We start from the raw sequence: 22,077 nt of genomic DNA on the forward strand, positions 1-22,077 counted from the left end.
TTTCTTAAATTAACCAAAATAAAAATGACTATATTTTTGGTCAGTGCCAAATAAATGCTCACCAACATCAACCAGACAGCAATAATCGTTTGGTTTGTTGCAAGATAAAAATCAGTTAACTCAGACTGCTAAACGTCAGTTTGTGAACTTTTTAGCATTTATGTTTAGCCGCTTCAAGGAAAAAAATAAACAGCACAAAGTTTGAACTTAAAATCTCCATATTGTCCTTTGTCAGTGAGCTGAAAATGAAATAATCCCTCTCTTCCTTTAAAAATAATGACAGCAAAATCAAGTATAATGAAAGCACATCAAGAAACAAACTGTACAATCTCTGAACTGCGCTGTTTATTTTGCTGCTTGAAACCTAAGTGACAGTATGCCACTAATTATGGGGTTTCTTCTAAACCTTAACTACACTGCAGGTACAGAAATATACGGACACATTTTTGGAGAATTGACAGTTTTCAAAATGCAGCAAACATTTCAATTTATACATGAGAAAAGGAAGTGTTCAAAAGGGTATGCATTTCAAGTTATTGCAGGTTATTTCTGTGAGAATTTCTGCAAGTAAAACATGTTTTAAATTTAACCAACAGTAATGTGTCAGTGTATTTAAAATCATGACAAAAATCTTCTCTCTGGTCATTAACTGCCCTTTGACAAATTACTAGGATGTTGTTATGTTTAGGGCATGATCTCAATACAGCATAAATCCCGTGGCATTTTGGTTTTCTTCTGGAGATTAAAGCTGTTTTTTTTCTTGGGATAAATGCAGCAGCAAAACACAAACCAGCTGATCAAAAAAGCACTTCTGCCACAACTCCAATAATTTCAGGGCACACCAACCGACAGTAGTTTTGCCATTCCCAGTTCGTTTAAGGTTTACATCACTGCACTGTTGCCTTAAGTACATTTGTAAAAGCTTTATTTCTGTTAGGCCAGTTTGCTGACTATAGCTTGGTTGAGAGAATTTAGTTGGTTGGTCCATTTATCTAATGCAGTATACCGTGCACCACCTCTCTTCTGATGATCCAGTTCTAGGAGCTGGTTGACTTGATCAATTCGGCCATGTATAGTGCTAGAAGGAATAAATAAATAGCTATTGTCACTAATGCATATAGCAATAGGAGCTAACAATAATCAAGAGGCAGAGTAAGTATTCTCACATAAGAGAGAGACACTGCCCATTTAGTTGTCATTATGGCTAGAAAGCAAATTAACTAATTCACTGAGAAATTCATTCACTGGACAACTTGCATAGCCATGGTTTACATATACAGGCTGAAGTAATGTGAGGCAAACAGTTCATTAAAGGCAAGGAATCATGAAATACAGAGGTTTATGTAAAAAGAAAATATCAACCCACCTGTGGGTAGCATTTTCCTAGTACATAAAACAAACTGCCCTCCAAAATAATATTTTATAGATTGTAGTCAGAACAGACTACTAATGTAATTTGTGAACTTGAAAGTATTCTTGAAAATATACACAGGTATAAGCAGCAATTACTAAGAATAATAAAATTTTATCCCAATTCAAGTGGTTTTATTTTATTTTTTTTATATAATTCAAAATTAAAGTAAAAAACATGCTGCTCAATCTCTATATATTCCCTTGGCTCACATATTATACATATACTTAGCTGGTAAGCTAGAGAAATCAATGAAGTCAGCATCATTACCTTTTGGTTTAAGAGTAAAACAGTACTGTCATAAAGCACAGAAATACTGCTTTATTGTTTCTTATACACTTGATTATTTCAAGTAAAAGAAGATCAGTAAACAAGAAAAAAATACATACTTATCCAATATGCACTGCACAAGCAAGCTTTCCACATCAGCTACATCTATGTTTAACTCCTAAAAAAAAAAAATCACTGGTTTGGTACTCTGTTTTGCAACATTAAATCCTTCCAATGTTTATTTGCATATATATAATTTGGTTAGATTTCTGTCTCAATGTTTGAAAAAATTAATTCACTAATGATCCATCAAGCAAAAGATCTCCAGACAAACTAAACAACAGCCAGCAATCTAGAGATCAGTAACCTCTGAGAAAAGGCTGAAGAGGATAAAGAAAAAAATATGGAAGCTCCAGAAAAACAGTTCCTTTATTGAACGTATTTAAAATAAATACTTCTTGTTTGTTTAGATTTTGTTCTTTAGAGATCAGATAATGAAATCAATAATTCCAGTCTTACAACTTGTTTACTCTGTTACCAGTTTGCTAACTTTCACAAGAGATATTTGAACATTTTCTTGAACCAGAGATTAAAACTTGAATTTTCATATCCATAAAAATTCTTTTCCTCATTATGCAAATCTGTCATTTTTTATTTCTCTTCAGGGAAGTCCTTTTCTACACCAAGTAGAATAAAGTAATTGTGTACCATAGAAATGTATCATAGTACATGTTATAAAAAGCATTGGGAAGATGCCTGAGGTGTGCATTTTCACACTACAAAGATGCCAGCAATCCATCAGTGTGAAAATACAGTTTACATTATATTTCAGATAATCTATTTCTGTAAACACTGTATTTAAGTGCTTTCATTCATAATTAATCATTTACTTAAGCAAATGCAAGGCTCCACTGACACATACCTTAGAAATAAAAGGAATATGTATTCTTGTGTAAGGCTTAATTAATTTTATAAGCACTTGTGTTCTGATGTTTCGCAAAAGTTCTGTAAAGAAAAACAAAAGTATAATAACAACAGGACTTATTTAGTAAAGATACAATAGAGCTTCATCAAGAAAGTAGGCCTAAATACTGTGACGAAGGTGGTAGGTAGTGGGGAAGCACAGCAAAATGATCCTTTTTTTCTCAGGGGACAGCATGACAGTAGGTAACTCTAGGATGGAAAGATAAAGCTGAAAATTCTTTAAACAGGGCGCAATGTATTCCATGGTAAAAACTTGAATTATTCGAATTAACTGCATGGTACGTCTACCCCTCTAATTTGTGGCTATAATGCTTAATTGTACAAAAGTAAAAAGAGCCATGCTTAAGGCTCCAAAATTGAAGCCTTTACACATTTAAAATATGAATATTGCTCACAGAGTTAAGTCAAAGGTCAGAGCCCAATGGTATCGTTATGATGAGGAACAGAAGGGTGATAAAACAGCCTGCATGAAGTGTCTTGACTGTGGATAGGTATGATACCACAGCCATTGTTAAAGAAAATTTATATAAAGCAAGAACTATCACTGTAAATTAACAGAGAAAGAAAGCTAGGTGGATCCTTACCTAACTGGCAACATGAGGACTTTTTATATTATGTTATGAAGAGAAGATTATGCTTCTCAATAAAACAGAAAATATTAAAACAACAACACAAGGTATGTAAATACTGCAACTATGAACACACAGTCCATATCACTACAGACTGAAGAAGGTTCCCCATGTATCACTAGTAGACTTCACATAAGGAGTGAAATTCATATTCCCTCCAGCCCTTGAATTCAACTGTCCTCCTTTTCCTGCCTTCCAGTTCTGTTAAGACTCCCTTCCTACGGCATCCATTTCTCAAATCTCACTGAGTTTCCCTACAAGACTTTGAAGTTTACCAGTAGCCTTACATAACAGCATTAGAGGTGTTATATTTAGTTTCCTCTACAGTTTGCTATGCTCTATTTTACAAACAAGAAGCGCAAGGAAACCAGACCTCTGGATTTAACTCTTTTGCATAGCTATCCAGCTAACTGATCTGGCAACACCACAGGTAAGTCCTACTCTTATGAAAACAGCAGTTACTTGAAACTAGGCACTATATTCCAGTGGAGCGGCTTTTAAAATCCCAGCTATGTGACAAATGCAGAGGATAACTTCATATTATTATGTTAACACGTATTTGTTTATGTTATGCACTAGCCATGTGCTGGTATGCACCTGTTTGGTTTTTTTTTAAATAGATACTATAGATTCAACCACTGTTTTCAACATATGCCTGGATGCATGTTGATCCCCATCAATATCAAGCTTGAAAACAGTGAAGAAATTGTCTATCTAAAGTAGCAATAACAAAGAATTCTCATTCTGTCAAAGAGAAAGTAAACCATAAAAGTTTACCAAGAAATTAAAAAAAAAAGACTGAAATAGCCTGCAAAAATACCTTCAATGTGTTCCCTTATGAAGGGATCATCCATGATGTTGCTGTGATTTGTTTTCAGAATCTTCTCAAATTCAGTAATGTCGTTATTCTGATAGGCACTTCAGAAAAAGTGAGAGATTAAATTAATAATTATCAAATTAAAAACAGACTCATTATGGCTTCATTCTTCTAAAAAAAAAAAAGTATTAAGCATTGGTGAAAAAATAACTATGCAGAATCTTTATAAGGAAAAAATATTTCAAGATGAAATGCTCCAGAAATGACCTTTCTCTATTTTCAATTTCTGTTAGCATTTACAAAACATTACTAAGAACATTTAGTTCTTCTGCAAGCATACTCTGTTTCCCAAATTGTTATACTTGAAAACAAAACAAACAAAAAGCCCTAAAGCCTAAAACCAGCCAATTTGACCGTATAACAACTAGAAATTTGGTTTAATGAATCCTTAAATTATGTAATAACAACAAAAAGTACAAAGATTCCAGTTTAGTTTATTTTATTTTTATTCCTCCTAGAATGGCTCTGTTACACTGGATTCTAAAAATACAGGAAGACAGAATAAACACCTGACTTAACAAGTTAACCATCACTAATTTTTGGCACATTACTGTTTAGATTCTTACTTACAGTGAATTTTAGGTTTAACTGCTTAATCTTGTTATCCAAGAAAAAGCTACAAAAACAATGTGGTTCAGACACCAATTACTGTTCAGTAGAGGCACCTCAGAATCATTTAAAGGTAAGAGTTGTAACCACTGAAACAACATTTTTCTTGGAATATAATCATCTTACAATTCAAGTCTATCATCTTTTCTTAAAGGAACAGTCAACTGTAACTGGGACCATCCACTAAAACTAACAAAACTTACTTAAGCTACAGGTCAGCAGTATTTAGCCTGAAAGACATACTGATCAATACAGGCTTTCAATTTCTGCTCAAGGCCAACACTAAACATTTTATGAACAAATTCTGATTTGCATTTATGGACTCTGTATGTTTTCAAATGGTAAGAATTGACCAAAAAACCCATCCCTCATGATCATTAAAAGGGACAATATAAAGACCAGTGAAATTTAAGGTGGAATTTCAGGAATTTATATGAACAGGGTCATGAGTAGACTGGATTGTGTCACCTGAAACCAGCAGCTGCAGTTCAAAATTAAATGGTATTTCAGAATTTAAGAATATTTTACTGTTTATTCCAGAAGTCTTTTTTTTTTAAACCACGTGTAACACATGCAACGTTACCAATGTAGAGTACAAGAAGAATTAAAAGTCATAATTTTAGTGTTTGGAAATGATTTTTATCTTCTGCAGATTTCTTATCTTAATTGCATTATTAATTTTACAAAAGTAGCTATACTAAAATGTCAAGATAAAACATATAAATTAAGAATACGAATAAAATCAGTTTGGGTAATGCCATCTGGAGTTCCTTCTGTCTCAGATTCACATGAAACTATAAAGCAAAGTAGAAAAAACACGTCTGAAGTGGAATTAATGAAAATATTCCCTTAATGAACTGCCAAACCATTTACTTATCATTATGTCAATAATGGATGAAGATCTTCACTTTCAGAAATGATTTGTATATATACAGTGGTGCAGCACTGAGCAATATCACAGCAAGGTGATATGAGACTGTATTGCAAAATGTGAGCAAGCATTACTTTTTACAAGTAGAGGTGGGAAGCTTTCCTATGTGGTGCTTTTTTAACTTTTTGATGCAGAACAGTGGATGAAGCTGGTCTGTTTCATGCAGCACAGTATACAAAGGCTGCCTCAGTTCAATTATTTTCCATGATGTCAATACCCTAAAAGTTCTCAGTTGATAGTTGTCTCTATGAGGCAAAGAGACTGCTTTTATCTTCATATGTATTTAAAGGAAGCCAGAGAACACCTGAAAAATTAATTTCATATTCCTAAATTATGAATCTCCTTTAGCATTCATGAAACATCCAGGTAGCCAGTTATTCTATTGGCTTTAATATGAGATACCAATCTCCTCAGTTTATCACAAAGTCAGCCAAGCCAGGAATTCCAGTCACAGCATTAGGCAACAGAACTTCCTTTAAGGGAATTTGCCATTGCAGAAGAAACTCAACTTAGCAGAAGATAACAGCAGGTTTTCACATCCCTACCTGGTACAGTACAGCCATTCAGATATGTCATGGCAAACAAAAGTTGCTTTAAAAAAATAATAATAATCACAACCAACCAATCTACAAGTACTTGCCCCGTATTAGTTATAAAGTATTAGGTATAAAGAGAAAAGCCACCACTTAAAAAATTACTCCATCCCTGCCTGGACATTACCAATGTTATTTTTCTTTTCTCTGGAAAAATTAAAATCTTACCTTACTAAATTCGTCATTGCTAGAATCTCTGGATCATTTTTGTATGGTTTAGCCTACACAGAACAGAAAGCAAAATATGGATGTTCAGATTTAAAATATTTTTTCCACTGTCGTCTTTTGGGTAATATTCCTATAATGGCAGGAAAAAAAAAAAAAAAAAAAAAAAAAGAGGCAATAAACCTAAATGATTTAATCATACTGCTTGAAGTACCTCCTGAGAATCAAATGGATTTATTCCAGACTTCATCAGCATGTTTGCCAAGACCAAGTACTTTAAGCAAGTGGTTCTTCTGGGGCTCCCTGATTCATCATAATTTTTGAATGCTTCAAAAAAATCAGTATGTGCCTTTTCAAACTCTCCTTCTCTTAAGTGCATTTTGCCTCCACATTCTGAAAAGAAAACAAGAGATGAAAAGAAAAAGGAACACTCTGTGCTTGTTGCTGACTACAATAACAGTACTCAAGAGTTCCACACTATTTCTAAATAGATTACTGAAATATTTTCAGGAGTCTTTTCATTCTCCAAAAAATCACTAGGAAAAAAACCCAAACACTGGAGCCTTCACACAAAGCTTTGCCATTTGAACAAACCTCTTCTAAAGTATAAAAATACAAAGCCAACCCACACCACCAATCTGAAAGAACACTAATCCTCGCAACCAGTAATTATCTTAACCTTTTGTTAAAATACTGTAACAATTGCATTTATTTCAATTTTAAAGGTAAGGTACTTCCTGTATTCTGGAATTTTCTCAACATGTTGAGCAAAACAACACAGAAAAATTGAGAAACTTCATTTCCTTTTGTTTCTGAAGTATCCACTGCTGCCAGACTGCCTGCAGCACAGTAAGGGAGAAGGCACACCAGTACAGTGGAGAAAGTGTTTCTTTTTTTCCAGACACACGAAACAGTTCCATTGTAATTCACCTTTACTGATAATGCCACTTTCAAACACATCTTAAAGCTCCTCAGCTCCTGACAAATCTTAGTGGGGCGAGACATTATGCACAGATTTACAAAAGGAGACTACAGAAATAGCAATCTGTCAAGCCTCGTGCATTTGTCCTTTGCTGTCTGCTGCCATTTCAAACAGCTTAGGCTTTCCACATATTCTATTGCTTCTTTCCTACCCTCTATGTAGCCAGCCATCCCAGCTGGCTGAGTGATACATCAGGTATCTGGGCACGGGAGCAGCAAAGCTAGAAGTCCTACAGAAAGCAGACATTAAACAAGACTGTAGTCACATCACTTGTAGTCCCTCATTCCCATAGGGTTTGTCTGCCTATGAACCTACAGGATCCCTTGTCTTTCTAGTTCAAACTGAAAAAATACTAATTATCCGATTTTCATTACACTGATCAGCAACAAGTTAAATGAAAGATTCACTTGCCTCTGATAACTCCCATGATCAGTGGATGAGGAATAGCTGACTTGATGTGCAATGACTGTTCGTATAGTGCTTTAAGTTTTTTGTTATTTTTCTGTGCTGTATACATTTGAATTTCCAAAGCATATATTTCCAGTAGTTGAGTACCTTTCTTTAGATCATCTTCCCCATCATCAGTCTAGGATAGATTAAGTAAAAAAAATACTATGAAGTTTCTAGAGATCAGCAGTTTCAATTTTATACTCAGAAAACTCATTAGCAAATACTGTCAGTAATTTCCTGTCACAAAGATTTGCCTATAAATTTGAAATACTGATATGAGTACACACACATTTATATACACATATAAATATATATATATACACAAAAAAAACTACTAATGAAAGCAGTTATAGCTGGTTGAATTCCAGTGATTTGTTATTAAAAGGCAGTATTTTTGTTTAACTGTTTTACTTATAGCAAATAACTTCCTGAACTTTGCTGTTCGTTCTTTCTTCTTAAAAACAAACAAAAACCTGAAACAAACCACAACACTCACTCAGTATACAAAAGTAATGGCTGGTATAAATAAACAAACTTTCGTACTGTCTACAAAAAAAAAAACAACAGATATTTGTAACCTATTTTACAGGCTACAGGAAGAAAAGGGGACAAATAGGCAGAGCAGGCTGCATAGTTAACTTTATTTCTCCCCCCTTTCAAATCAGAAAGTAAATAGCTTTAAATTTCAGTGAAGCTCATTTGGAATCCTCACTGTATTTGAAACTAAATGTCTATGGTTTTAGATTGTATGTGCTGCTGCTGCTTCTTGCACGTGACTAAAACGAAATCTAATAGATAGTTGTGAATTACTTTTTAAAAATCATCCTTAAGCAAAGAATAAAATGTTTTTCTCACTTGTAGTTCATGTTATCAAACACATAGCAAATGAAAGCAAGCACAGTATCTCTTTTCTCTGTACTAAAAAAGCTAAAATGCCAACGAAAGATATATTAAAAAAAATCAATGCTGTTCACCAAGCTACAGAGATTAGAGTATAAATTAGAGTACCTGGCATGACTGATGCAGCTGGCGCAAAATCTTCTGCAACTTTCCATATTCTTCTCGTTCTAAATATAATTTGCCAAGCTGTAATAAAAAAAAGTTAAAGTACTAAGATCTATTAAGATTTCATAATTATCATTTAAGTTTAGCTGAGGGTATCTCAAAGAAAAGCAAAAAAAAGTACATATTTTACCTTTGTATTTGTCTTAAACCACAATCTATCGTTCTTAGCATCTTTCAGAGCTTCAAGTGTTGTTTCATAGAATTCCTGAAGCAAATCCATCTGACATAAAAAATCAGAATTCTATAATTGTAAACAGCAAATTTGTACCTGTTAATAAAGTTAATCTGAGCAAACTAAAACTGCATGCTTGAACTTCAAAGTAAGAATGATCTGCATCTTAATGAATTGTAAAGAGCTTCTTAAATAGCACAACTAAGTAAACTTGCTTTCATTATATCAAATAAATATCACTAGGAAGTATTAACATTTGCAGTCATCTTTCATGCTAGATGAAAGTGAAAGCTGCCTTATAGAAACCCAACTTATATAACCAAGTAATATGAATTCTTACATTGCGTAGCAAAAGACAAACAGTAACAGCCATTGCTGCTACTTAAAAGAAGAAAACCATTTACATATCAAAAAGGAAATAAATTTCTAAAGACAGAAATGTTCTAATATGCCTTCTTTCTGCACTACCAAGACTGTGTGACCAAAAGCTATATAGCATAAACTATTTCTGTGCTTAAAAAACAAACTAACAAAAAACCTCAATAACTTCCAAAGTGGAAATTTATGTACTGAGTGTAACCTTCAACAAAGGTTCTACAGACAACACGTTAGTATTGTCTATGGACATTATTCTTTTTAGGATAACAAATTCGCAGCTATTAGTGAATTTGAATTGAAATTAACAGTTCCCAATTGTCCTTCCAGATTTGGCTCCATGTGCACAATACACTGATCTCTGCCAACAAGGTATGGTCCAAGTCAATTCTTTAGGCTTCAAGAGTAAATGGAATAATTCACCTATTAAACTTCCCTTTCCTGTAAGCGATAGGACAGGAAGGATTGTGATGACAGAGGAATCATCCCTAATGACGAATGATCCACCATATGCAGGTATGACTTCAAGGTAGAACTCTCTCTAAAATCATGCCACATCATTAAAAAAAAAGAGCTCAGCTGTGTATCTGAAACATGTACCTAGCTTGCAGAGAATTCTCAAAGGTAACTTATAAACACAACACCAGCACTTCACTGCAAAATTCCTCAAAGAGCTCCCTGCAACAGTAAATACTACTAATTTTAATCAAAAAGGCAAAGTGAGTATTCACAAAGCTAAAAAATGTATTCACTTATTAGTATAGAAATTCCAGGTAAATAACATACACAAGAAAACAAAACAACCTACTTTAATTAAAAAGACAAATTTATGAAGAGTTGTGCGTTAACAGAATCCCTTAGATGTAGGAAATATATTCTAATATTTGATGATAAATTAATTCTGTAAATCCTCTCTAATAAAATTAAAAAAAAAAAACCAAAAAACCAGAACACCATATACAAACAAGTCCACAGTTAAGAACACAAGAACGAAAACTACCTAAAAGGAAGAACTAATCATCTAACCTGTTTTGAAGTAGAGATATAATCAAGAATAGAATTGATGGATTTTTCTGAGTAATTCCTTGTGACTGCACTTCGTATGTAAGTCAATAGCTGTTTATATCTGTTCATCATTTCAGGAAAGTTAGTCTATGAAGAGAAACACAATCAGGTTACTTGTTGATTAAAGTCTGAGTTACATCTTGCAAATACACATACAGGAAACAAAGCCTAGCAGACAGATTATATGGGAGCGGTTGCTGTGAGGAACTTTTACATCACTGCTTTATTTATAAGCACAAAAATTAGGAATAACTTGAATAAGGCTCTGTGAAACAGACATCTAAAATATTTGTCTCAGTAGAGAAAATAGAGTTGGCTATACAACTGTTTGAATTGTTGCATATGCAGCACAAAAATGTTTTTCACTTCTTTGTTCCAGTGAAGTACACATACAGAGATACAGGTATTGAGATACAATGTTAGCAGTCTGAAATGGTGCGATGCCTCAGGAAAGCAATGGCTGAGCCTCAGACTCTCAAGAGAGTCCATTTTGCCATTGACTTGCAACCACCACGCAATACTGAAGACTGCAACAGAAACGTTCTGTCACAGACATAACTTTGCTTAAGGCTATAAGGTCTCCAGATCAAATCTGTATTTATGCTATTTATTCAAGAGATAACTGTAATTCCTACCAATTTAAAGTTTATTTTAATCATCTGTTTCAGAGCTTTGAATCCCCATTCTCCTTTTTCACCTTCAAGCTCCAAAACCTGAAATAGAAAAAAATTTAAAACAGTATTTATTAAAACTTTACTTGACTAGCATTGCTTTTAAAACGTACATATCCCATAAAAGCAACTGCAAGAACAAGCATATGAGGCCACCTGCTGTGGCACCTTATGATGGCACCTACTGCCAAAGCTTAAACAAGCTGGCATTTAAGATGCACGTAATCAGTTGATGCCTTGTTTATACTAAAGTTGAACAAATAGGAATAAGCTTTATTTATCAAGCCATCTAATGTATTGCTTTCTCGTGTCGGACTGAAAATTTAAACCTGACACCAAGGGAAGAAAGTCATTCAGAACTTATACACGTAAAGCTTTGGATTCAGACAGCAAACCAAAAACAATACATTATGTAAGGTCCAGAGGAAAATGCCAGGTCATTTAAAAAATAAAAGAACAGGATTTGTTTTGTAATCGTGGCACATGAAATGACACTAAGGATTCAATAACTGACTGAATTCTGAAAATCAGTGCTGTGCCAAAATAGGACTCTCTCATCCTATTGATGCTCCCTAAGCATGATCCTGAACGGGACTCAGCCAGGAATGCAAGTAGGCCAATGATAAGCTTAGCACATGAGAAAGTTAAAATATAAATTTTACTCTTATAGTTCCAGAAAATAACCCAAATTATAAGCAAATATTTTAAATTACTGTACTCGTGGGCTAAATAATCAATGTAAAAAGAGACAAAATTTATTAAAACCTTCTGAAAACTGCTTAGTGCTGCTTTTGGATCATCTTCCTTCAAAGCCTTGGAATTGTAGTACTGATTCTCCAGATCCACATTGGGTTCAGAATTACTGTCCTCAGAATATTCCTACATTAAGTTAAAAAACAAGAAAAAAAGAAGAATTAAGGAACATTCACTGAAAAAGGATAAACTATAGTGAGATGTACTGTTCAAACTAATATGGAGTAACTGCATACTAAAATCTTTAGTTCCAAAGCCTAAGTATGAACTCATATGATGATGTTCTCATACCCCACAACCAGGCCAAACTCCTACCCACCAACTTGCCTCTCAACAGATTTGTTTCCAGGCTAACTCACAGCTCCCCCAACTCTGCCTTTATAACAAGTACAGACTGTATTATTAAAATTCAACTAATTTTGGTGTTTAAAGACAGATGCCTAATAGCACATGGCATTTCTGTATGGGAGAAGCAAACAAGCTGGCCACTAGGCTGCCAAAAGGTGCACTGTTACATGACCTTTGCTATCAGCAGTGAAGACGCTGTCTGAGCTGCTGCTCAAGTAATGATTCAGCAACAGAGGGTATAAAAAGCTTCCATGAATCTCCAATCTGCCTTCTCACATCCTGAAGATTCACCCTCATTTCAGGAAATGGTAATGGTAACACCAGCTGTTTCTCTGCTGAGAAGCAGAAACTGACTGGGAAAAATGCTAAGGGACTGTCAGGTCGGAAGAGGTTGAGGTGTAACCACAACAATTTAATCAAATAATCACCCATCATGTGCACTAGCAGCAAGTAAACTGAAAAACTTTCTTCTAACATTACTTTTTCATTTTTTTAAACACTAACCAAGTGAAATCTCAAATAATAATTTTGAGGTTTATGTGAGTCAAAAATATTTGACAACTTGATGTTTTCAAGCCAACTTCCTTATGAAGAGTGCTCAGCTGTTAGCAGATGGAACTGTTCAACAGCATCTGTGGTTAAACCACAGAAGTTACTGCCATCAGAGTAACTCTCCCTTTTCACAATATGGAATCATATGTACAATCATAGGTATTTGGGTGCCTTTCTTTAAGCTGGCATTTCTTGTTTTATTGTACTTGTTCACCTGCACTAAACATATTCTGACATCCATTCATATATTGCTAACTGTTCCTTCAAAGCTACAGAAGAGAAGTGTTAAGTTTGCTCTCTAGTTTTCTTAAGCTCCGATGGAAGAATCGTGGAAACTCACACTGTCCCAAATTGTAACAAACGTGGTCCTTGAGGTGTTTATCCTCCAGCTTTCACAACACCGCTAATGTTTCCATTTGTTATATGCTGACAAGTTGCTCACGTATGCACTTATTTATACTTACCCAAGCACAGCACACAGAAATAATCAACAGACTGACAAAGCTAGCAAATTCTGCCAGACTGTTTTCTGAATCCCCCTTCTTAACACTGACTATTCCAAAGAAAACAGTAAACAAGTAGTTCACTACATTGCTGAGACTTTCCTTCTGGTTTGCTTTGTTCTGCCAGTTCTTCACTCTATTGATCCAGCGCTGAAGGAGCAACTGCAAGAACATGCATATGAGGCCACCAGCTGTGGCACTTCATGGAGGCACCTACTGCTGATGCTTAAACAAGCTGCCATTTAAGATGCATGTAATCAGTTGATGCCTTGTTTATACTAAACTTGAACAAATAGAAATATTTTTAGCAGAAGTATCTATTTATAAAGATAAAAGGAAGTCAAACTGAATTAATTCCTTTTAGGAAGCTATGTGCTTGCTGTCTAAGTATACAGCCAGAAACATCGACATTTTCATCTGGGCCCTGGCAGCAATTTTGGGTGTGGATTTGAGCACCAAACCTCTTTTCACATCACTTTTCTTAATGCTACTTAAATATTCCATAAAGCTATTTTCATTCTTTAATATGTATTAATATTCTAATAAGTGGCAATTTTAGAGATAAACTTCTCCTAACGGAATCACTTCAAAATGCATCAAAGGAAATGTTTTATGCTCTCATCACTACACTTTTCCTTTACTTGATGACTCTTTGCCTCACACTAAATTTAAGATCTTGATATTGCCTTAAAGCTCTAAGGGAGACAGAGATCTCCAGAAAAGTGCTCTTCTTAATGGCACACACGCTGCTGGAGACCACACGCTGGAATCCTTTGCAATCTAAAAGTGAGAATTCACACTGGAAACAGCACTTGCTCCTGAATGTGGTTTAGCTTGTTTTGAACTAGTTTGTTAGCAGGATTCATCTATCAGTGAAAGCTGCCCTAGGGAGGATGTGGCACAATGAGTTACGTATACATCAACAGGGATTTTAGACAATTCAGCTTATACAGGTACACCTACAGGTTTGCCTGATATTTCATGTGAATTAACCTTACTGTATACTTTCAGAGAGCTCAGACATAACAGCTCTTACAGTTGTCAGGAGTAGGCATCAAGTACTACACTTTAAGAAAGACAGGAAAAATCCCATCCCCACACAACGAGTAAGGGCACTTTGCATCCTGTAGGTAGTATAATCCCAAGGAATAAAATGTATTTATTGGCTGCTGAACTGAACAAGATGATCAAGTTTCATTACTTCCATCACCGTTAACAGTCTCAGAGTAAACAACGAACTATGGCACTCACTTTAAAAGGTCTATTTAGAATTAATGGCTGCTAAGAAAACATTTAAACTGTGCTGAACTAAGTATGAAACGATAGAGCGAATCTGTAGACAATCAAAACTAAGAAGATCAGCCATTAAGGTGCTACATCTCAACTTAAACATCAATGTTAGTTATGCCGATCAACTCAGAAGGTGCAACACTATCATCTTCTGCTGCAGATGTGGTTTAGTGAAGTATGCAATGAATGCAAGAACATTCAGCTTTTGCCAAAACGAAGGAGTGCGAAGCTGCCTCTTCCAGGTTCACACTAAGATACATTTTCTTCCCAATGCCAAAACCATAAATTTTAAATTCTTTAAACAATAAATTCAGATACTGAAAACCTAACTTTCCTCACCCTTCATCTGCTCTGCATTCAACCTTAACTTCCTCAGTTCAACACCTTTTGTATAGAGTTTGCTTTGTCAAAGCAGTACCAAAACAGAAGTGCTCAAGAGTTCTGTGATTAAGTGGTCAGGTTTTCAAAAGGACATTCTGCATACCTCTAAAGTTCTCTACTATGTAGTATTCTGCATAGTAAAGAACATCCTTCTTTGTAACTTGAAGATATAAAAGCACACGTGCTATAATTTAGCTCCAGTCAATGTTAAAAATAAGCCTAAGAGTTTTTTTAAGGAAGATCTTGGTGATATTTTTAAATAGGCATCAATATCATCAGAATGAATAAAAGCAAATGAAACCTGACTATGCAGAACTCATCTTTGAAGTATCTTCCTGTGAGGAACAAAACACACAAGTGCTTTATTAATTATTACTCATGAGATTATAAACCCCTGATACAGCTTAAAAAAAGCTGCAGCAAAAAAAAATAGTTATGGTACTGTTCCACTACAAATGTCAGTTACAGACAATCCAATTCTACGATACCACCTTTTATGGAAGAAAAGCAACTATGTTAATTCATTTGTAATATAGAGAAGACCTCTCCTGTACCTCACTCTGCCAGGGATACAGTTCTTTAGTTTTCAGAGAAACTAAATTGGTAAAGAGGAATTAATTTAATTCACAGGTCTTTATTGCACTGAGTTTCTATCAAATTCATCTCCTCGCATCTTTAAAATACTAAGCCTTGGCTACTAAAATAAACACGTGCAGAAGTTAATTCACTCCAGTCAGCATTAAGTATCATGTTTACAGCACAGATTCACTCTCAATTTCTCCAGCAGCCAACGTAGGTTGGAATCACGTTAGTGCATCACTACCCTCTTTTCATTTCTGGTCCCAGCGCTCCCTTTCCCCTTCAACATTTTATGTTGTGCCAGTCCTGGATGATGCCTCACTCTGCCTGGGCTCAGAGAACGTGCACGCTGCAGCCAGGGAGGGTGCGAAGATGAGTCGTGGTTCCAGCAGAGCCTCAGTGAATGTAGCCAAGAGATCACAGTGAGCTCCTCAAGCACAGTCCAACTCCACACCAACAAAGCATGTACACATGCCCAGAGACCTCCACTCCTGTAACAGCATTCTGTGGCACTCAGGCAGAGCAGTGACACACTAACCTGACAGCTAAGTGTGTACAAAACCAAAGAAATCAGAATTCCATGAAAACTGCCTTTAGTTAGTTACTAATTTTCCCCTCTTGTCCACACTTCCCTACACTCTGTGTTTAACTGCGGAGCAAGGATCTGAACTTTTCCTCTCTGTACATTGCTCAGCTAGCTGCAGGGGAACCACACTCCTACTCTGCAAATCTGCTTTAGAAAAAGGGAAAGTAGCACTGCGGAGGATTAACTTTACACACACACACAAACCCACAATACAAAGAGTCCTATTTCTGTAGAAATGCATCTTTTGTAATTTTACCAAATCTCAACCATTCAAGGCATTCTCTATTGCGAATTTCAATTGTTTCTGAGAACAAATCTGGTAAAAATTTGATTTTACTTCAACGAACTCTGTTTCATAACCACAGCATTTAGGAGCTCTACTAACTCATTTGGAGTGAGGATCTGATATTTCACAACAGCGTGAGTGATGTGGGTTTGGTTTTGGTTTGTTTTTTTCTTAAACACAAAGATGCCCAGTTGAGGCCAACTGAAGGAAGCCTTGAAAATAACTGCTCAATACATTATTCTCTTAGCTTGTCAACAAGATTTCTTGAACATTTCATCTAAAATGAACACAGAGCTCATTGCACCCACCCCAAGACTGATCAACCAAACACAGCAGACCTTGGTGGCAGGCAAAGAACAGTCTTCTACGCACATCCGCCAGAGCAGGCGCTTACATATAAAGAAAGAAATCAGAATGGAAAAAAAAAGAAAAAAAGAAAAAGGAAAAAAAAAAGGAGAAAGAGGAAAAAAAACCAGAACAAACCATGATGGTAAAAACAACAGTGATTTGTTTCAAAGTCTGCAACTACTCAACCACGCACTGGCAGCCCTGCTTTTCTTTTCTACATTCCAGGTCTGAGAAAATCTTCTGCTCCTCCTCGCTACCTCTGCAAGCCACCCAGCGCCTGCTGGCTCACATCACAGCGGGCAACAGCCCGTTACTGACACCAGGAAAAATGAGGCTGTGCAGCCAGCAATTTGCAATGGGGTCAGTACAGCTCTACTGAAAGACAGTTCCTGCCTCTGTATTATTTTTACAAGCAGAACTTGAGAGATGCACAGAAATGAGACAGGATACTGCAGAAAAAAAAAATGGCACTACGGCACATAAACAGTATCAGAAGAAAAGTGCCTTTTCTTCCTACTGCTATCACACAGCTCTCCTACAATTCTGAGCAGCCTTTTCTAAGAGTCTGGCAGCTAACGTATGTTTAACACTGAACTGCCTGCCAGGTCCTAGGGAGCTACGTCTCAACGGTCTGCTAAAATACTTTCTCTAAAATAGTAACCATAATAATAACCAGAACCTAAATCAAGCTTATCAAGGTTCAGAAAGAAAGAATTTACTCACTAGTTATTCTCACCCTTTTTGCTTAGATGCTTTCGTATGAGACCTTATAGCAATTGGGAAAATAAGCCCTAAATATACTGATTCTGTGTTCACAAATGAATCTGAAGAGAATGCATAAAATGGAGCACTGAATCCATGTAAAATGGTAATGAATTCAAACAGTGAACCCCATGTCCTTTGTGAAACACACTGAATGCTTTTGTAAAAATCACATACTAATGTAATTAAATATAACAAGGAAACTGAAGAGGGGAAACTGAATCTGACTGATTTGGTATTTCCCTAGCTAAGCATGTTTGGTTTGCTGCCTCTTGTTTGCTTTATATATTTACACATATATATAATTTTTTAAAATTATGGAAGTACTGAATTGTAAAGACTGGGAAGAGGTGACTATCTGAGCAAAATTTCAATTCTATTAAAAATGTATCAAAGTAACGCAGAATGTTTTGTCTGCTGATGGGATTGCTTCTAACTTTGATAGCATATGGAAACCTCTTCTGAAATGGATTATGCTTCACAGAGCTAGAAAGAAAGAGTGAACAGATTCAAGCTTACTACCTTTCTGACAGCCTGAAATAAAATGTACAACTGCAAACTTAATATTGACAGTCTGAAAAGGGAAACCCTCAGGAATCTGCATGTTCCCCTTATCTGAGCCACGCTGATCCTCACCAATCTGTGGCAACCTCCCTGGAATGAGAACAGACAGCTTTTCATGCAGACTGTACAGAGCTCTTCTGCTGAAGTCACTGAAATAACACAACAACAAACATAAACACACAAGTTGCTCAGCAAACAGATTTGGCTACCTTCCCCCTGATTAATTTTTAAATTGAATTTCAGCACACAATAAGATGTGTCATTAACAGCACCACAGACAAATCCTCTTGCATTTAAAGCAAAACAAAATTAAAGAAGAGGGATTACAACTGTCAATGTATCGTCACTGTGCCTGGAATCATCAGTTTCTAGAGAGAGCCTGAATTCAATGTCCAAGTCAATCCTAAACACAGCTTGCTGTCAGGGACTGAAAACAGAACTGGTGGTTACAATGGTCCTTCCTTTCCTCTCCCCCCTCCAGCTGAAACAAAGAAAATGAACCTGGGCTGAAATCACCTAAGGCCTCAAACAAGCAATTAAAATTCAGTGGCTTTCCTAACCACCACTAAGCAATATCCTGCCTATTGAAGCATAAAGTGCAATAACCCGTGTTATAATCAAAGCTGTCAGTGTACATTATTAGCAAATTCTGAATCTAGGTTTATTCACCCATAAATAATTTTTTTTCCTCATCTAAAGATTTCCAACAGATAAAGTTAACTTCTATGTCTGTATAAGGTCATTTACAGGAAAAACCTTTGTTTTGAGCCCAGTGGAAAACTAAGCAGAAACAGCAGCAACATACTGTTATTATAATGCAGAAGGACAGCCTGCAGTTGTTAGAGGAATTACTACATTGTCTAATTATACAAAACTTACAATGAATTTGGGAAAGAGCTCAGCCTTTGGAGTATCAGTTCACACTTCAGTTCAAGTACAAAACATTTGCGTGCTTCAGAAAACATAACTGGCTGCTTCTACACAGTCAGGTCAGAGCACATTTAAAGAAGAATAGTCACAACCACCTCCAGTAAAAGCTGACAAAATCAAAACTTCTTAGGGCTTTTTTTTCTTCCTCCTCTGATATTTGACATACCATATTTTGACAACATAGCTCTATGTTCCACTTTCCAATAACTTTCCACAATTCCTGCCTCCCTTCCTTCTAGCAACAGAATATTCACTAACATTCAGCTTGTACTGTGCTCTTCTGCTTTCTAAACTTCCTGTAGCAGTACGTACTCTGAAATGAGAGCCATATACCCCCTTACAGTTCTCTGTTAGTTATTCATATCAACATGAGAAGCAGAAACAAATCCCTGCCTTCATAAGTGGTTTATTGAACAATTTTCCAAAACATTTTTGTTGAACACTACAATTACAGACTCAAGCATGTTTGAAAACTAAGTTCGGTCACAGTTTGTTAGTGGGAGAACACAAACTTTTTCAGCTGGAGATCTTTATTCTTAAATTCTGGGTTTTTTTTTTCATAGATTCATAAGGTTGGAAAAGACCTACAAGATCATCTAGTCCAACCATCCTCCTATCACTATCCCTACCCAACTACTAAATCAAATCCCTTAGCACCTCATCTGAATGCTTCTTGAACAGCGCTAGGGATGGTGCCTCAACCACCTCCCTAGGCAGGCCATTCCAGTGCCCGACCACTCTTTCAGAGAAAAAATGTTTCCTCAAATCTAATCTAAATCTTCCCTGGCGCAACTTGTGGCCATTCCCTCTCGTCCTGTCGTTATTTATCAGGGAGAAGAGGCCCACCCCCTCCTCACCACAACCCCCCTTCAGGAAGTGGTAGAGTGCAATAAGGTCTCCTCTGAGCCTCCTCTTCTCCAGACTAAACAATCCCAGCTCCCTCAGCCGCTCCTCATAAGACTTGTGCTCCAGACCCCTCCCCAGTTTTGTTGCCCTTCTCTGAACACGCTCCAGGGCCTCAATGTCCTTCTTGTAGTGAGGGGCCCAAAACTGAACACAGTACTCGAGGTGCGGCCGCACCAGAGCTGAGTACAGGGGGATGATCACCTCCCTGCTCCTGTTGGCTACACTATTTCTAATACAGGCCAGGATGCTGTTGGCCTTCTTGGCCACTTGGGCACACTGCCTGCTCATGTTAAGCCGAGCATCAACCAACACATCATCTTCATCTTCTTCATCTGTTACAAATCCAAATCAAATGAAAAAAAATATATATAAATATATATCAAGATGCAGCTTAAGTATGCTTTGACATTTTACCTGAGAGTGACACACAAAAGAATTAAACACACCCTGAACTGCTACCAGCAGTACTTCTAATTATCCCTAGTCTGGAATTTAATGACAATAGAAATGTTCTGCAATTATTAGCTGGCATAGGGGCTGACATTTGCCATAAGCAATAAGTTTTTCCAATATCAAATAAAATACTTAACATGAGAAAAAGAAAAAGCATCACACCAGCAACTATCCTTGGTAAAAACTGCCATAAGATGTTGTGAGCTCAGACCCACAATGAAGTGAAAAGTGTAATTCTGATGGTTTCTCAATGCATCCAGTTCTCATGTTACACATATCTGACATCAACTCTGCTGTTTACTGTTCATTTGACAGTATCACATGGAAAAGTAAACACAATATTTTAAATCAGTCAGTGAACTGAAGTGTTAAGCCTTCCATAAGCAGGGGCCTGGGGCTCTCAATGAAAACACAGAGCTGTACGTACAGGTTTAACTGAAGTAAATGACATGCAGACTCGCAGTCCTCAGCTACAAGGTTTTTCAGTTCTAAAAAGCTATGTAAAGTTTAAAAAGCAAACCCAAACTGAAAACAGAGAAAAACAGACAAACCTCAAGCCCCAATACATGATGATGGAAACAGTTATAACCAACCAGAGAGCCTAGAACATATTTCTTTCAAGTGAGAACTATTCAGTTTATTAACCTATCTCGAAATGTTTTTCTTCCCCTTCCTCATTAAAAAAAAAAAAAAAGTGCTTTTAGTAATTCAAGGGAAAACCTCAGAGTAAAGCAATTCTTTTATGCTGTCTTACCACCCCTCCTCCGAAAAATTCGGCTGTCCGTTGCTAACTGCAAGCGGCCTTCCACCGTTATTTACGTATAAACTATAGAAGCTGAGGAGATAACCAAAAGCAACACGAAAAGTAGGGAGCTCCGCAGTTAAAAGAGCGAGCAGCTGGGTGCCAAGGGAAACCTAACAAGTTTACAACGGGCGCACCCCGCTCCCCTCCGTGCTATTTCGCAGGCGGACACCGAAGCCAGCCCTGGGCCCGGCCCCGCGGGGTCCGTCGCCCGCCGAACAGCGGCCCGCGCTCGCTGAGCTGGAGGGGAGCGCGGGGCCCGGCAGCCCCCGCCGCCCGCGGCCTCTCGAGGGAGCGGAGCCCCAGCCGGCACCGCGGGGCGGGGAGCGGCCCGAGGCCGCCGCGCCCTCCGCATCGCGCCCTTACCAGGTCGTAGTCCTCCTCATCATCGCACATGAAATCATCCTCCATGTCAGACATCTTGGCCGGAGGACGGGCGGGGGGAAGGAACGAACCGGCCCCTTCTCCCACAACCCCGCGCGGCGCCGCCCAATGCGGCCCCGCTCCGCATGGAACGCGTCGTCGCGTAGGAGCGGGAGGAGCGCTGCAGGCCCCGCCCCGGCTGTCTCCCCGTGGCAGCGGCCGGGCGCTATAGCAACCGCGGTGTTTGCCCGAGGGCAAACCGCACTTCGCAACCGAGGGAGAAAAGCAACACGGCGGAGAAGCGCTGTCCGTTCACGCGCTGTCGCATTACACGCGCGGCCCCGTCTGCTTGGCTCGCAGCGCGCTGCGACCACTTCGGAATGCCCCTCCTCATCCCGCTGACACGAGCAGGGCGGCAGCGG

At 37.3% G+C, this 22,077-nt stretch overlaps 1 protein-coding gene across 2 annotated transcripts; it reads right to left on the bottom strand.

Annotated features, from left to right (window-relative positions):
* Window positions 1–323: 323 nt before the first annotated feature.
* COPS2 (COP9 signalosome subunit 2) lies at window positions 324–21,738 on the bottom strand. 2 transcript variants are annotated; one of them, XM_065733926.1, is made up of 13 exons: window positions 21,659–21,738; window positions 12,015–12,128; window positions 11,214–11,291; window positions 10,540–10,665; window positions 9,097–9,186; window positions 8,910–8,987; window positions 7,863–8,037; window positions 6,684–6,862; window positions 6,473–6,525; window positions 4,115–4,212; window positions 2,604–2,686; window positions 1,801–1,859; window positions 324–1,078 (listed from the first exon to the last, which is right to left on the bottom strand). In XM_065733926.1, the coding sequence occupies exons 1-13, from the start codon at window positions 21,710–21,712 to the stop codon at window positions 934–936; spliced, it is 1,332 nt and encodes a 443-aa protein (XP_065589998.1). In that variant the 5' UTR covers window positions 21,713–21,738; the 3' UTR covers window positions 324–933. The 2 variants fall into 2 exon arrangements, with proteins under 2 accessions (XP_065589998.1, XP_065589997.1); XM_065733925.1 differs by having other exon boundaries at window positions 9,097–9,207.
* Between the last annotated feature and the right edge of the window lie 339 nt (window positions 21,739–22,077).

Source organism: Cyrtonyx montezumae, unplaced genomic scaffold (genome assembly GCF_038088225.1).
Source record: "Cyrtonyx montezumae isolate F1298 unplaced genomic scaffold, pur_monq_1.0 scaffold_17, whole genome shotgun sequence".
Taxonomy (NCBI): Eukaryota; Metazoa; Chordata; class Aves; order Galliformes; family Odontophoridae; genus Cyrtonyx; species Cyrtonyx montezumae.

What these genes read in the sequence shown, in the direction of transcription:
- COPS2 (XM_065733925.1), bottom strand. Translation starts at nt 21,712, where the DNA reads ATGTCTGACATGGAGGATGATTTCATGTGCGATGATGAGGAGGACTAC. An exon ending in ATGAGGAGGACTACGACCTG is followed by an intron (nt 12,129 to 21,658) that starts GTAAGGGCGCGA and finishes AACTTAATGTAG; the next exon opens with GAATATTCTGAGGACAGTAA. An exon ending in CACTAAGCAGTTTTCAGAAG is followed by an intron (nt 11,292 to 12,014) that starts GTTTTAATAAAT and finishes TTTCTATTTCAG; the next exon opens with GTTTTGGAGCTTGAAGGTGA.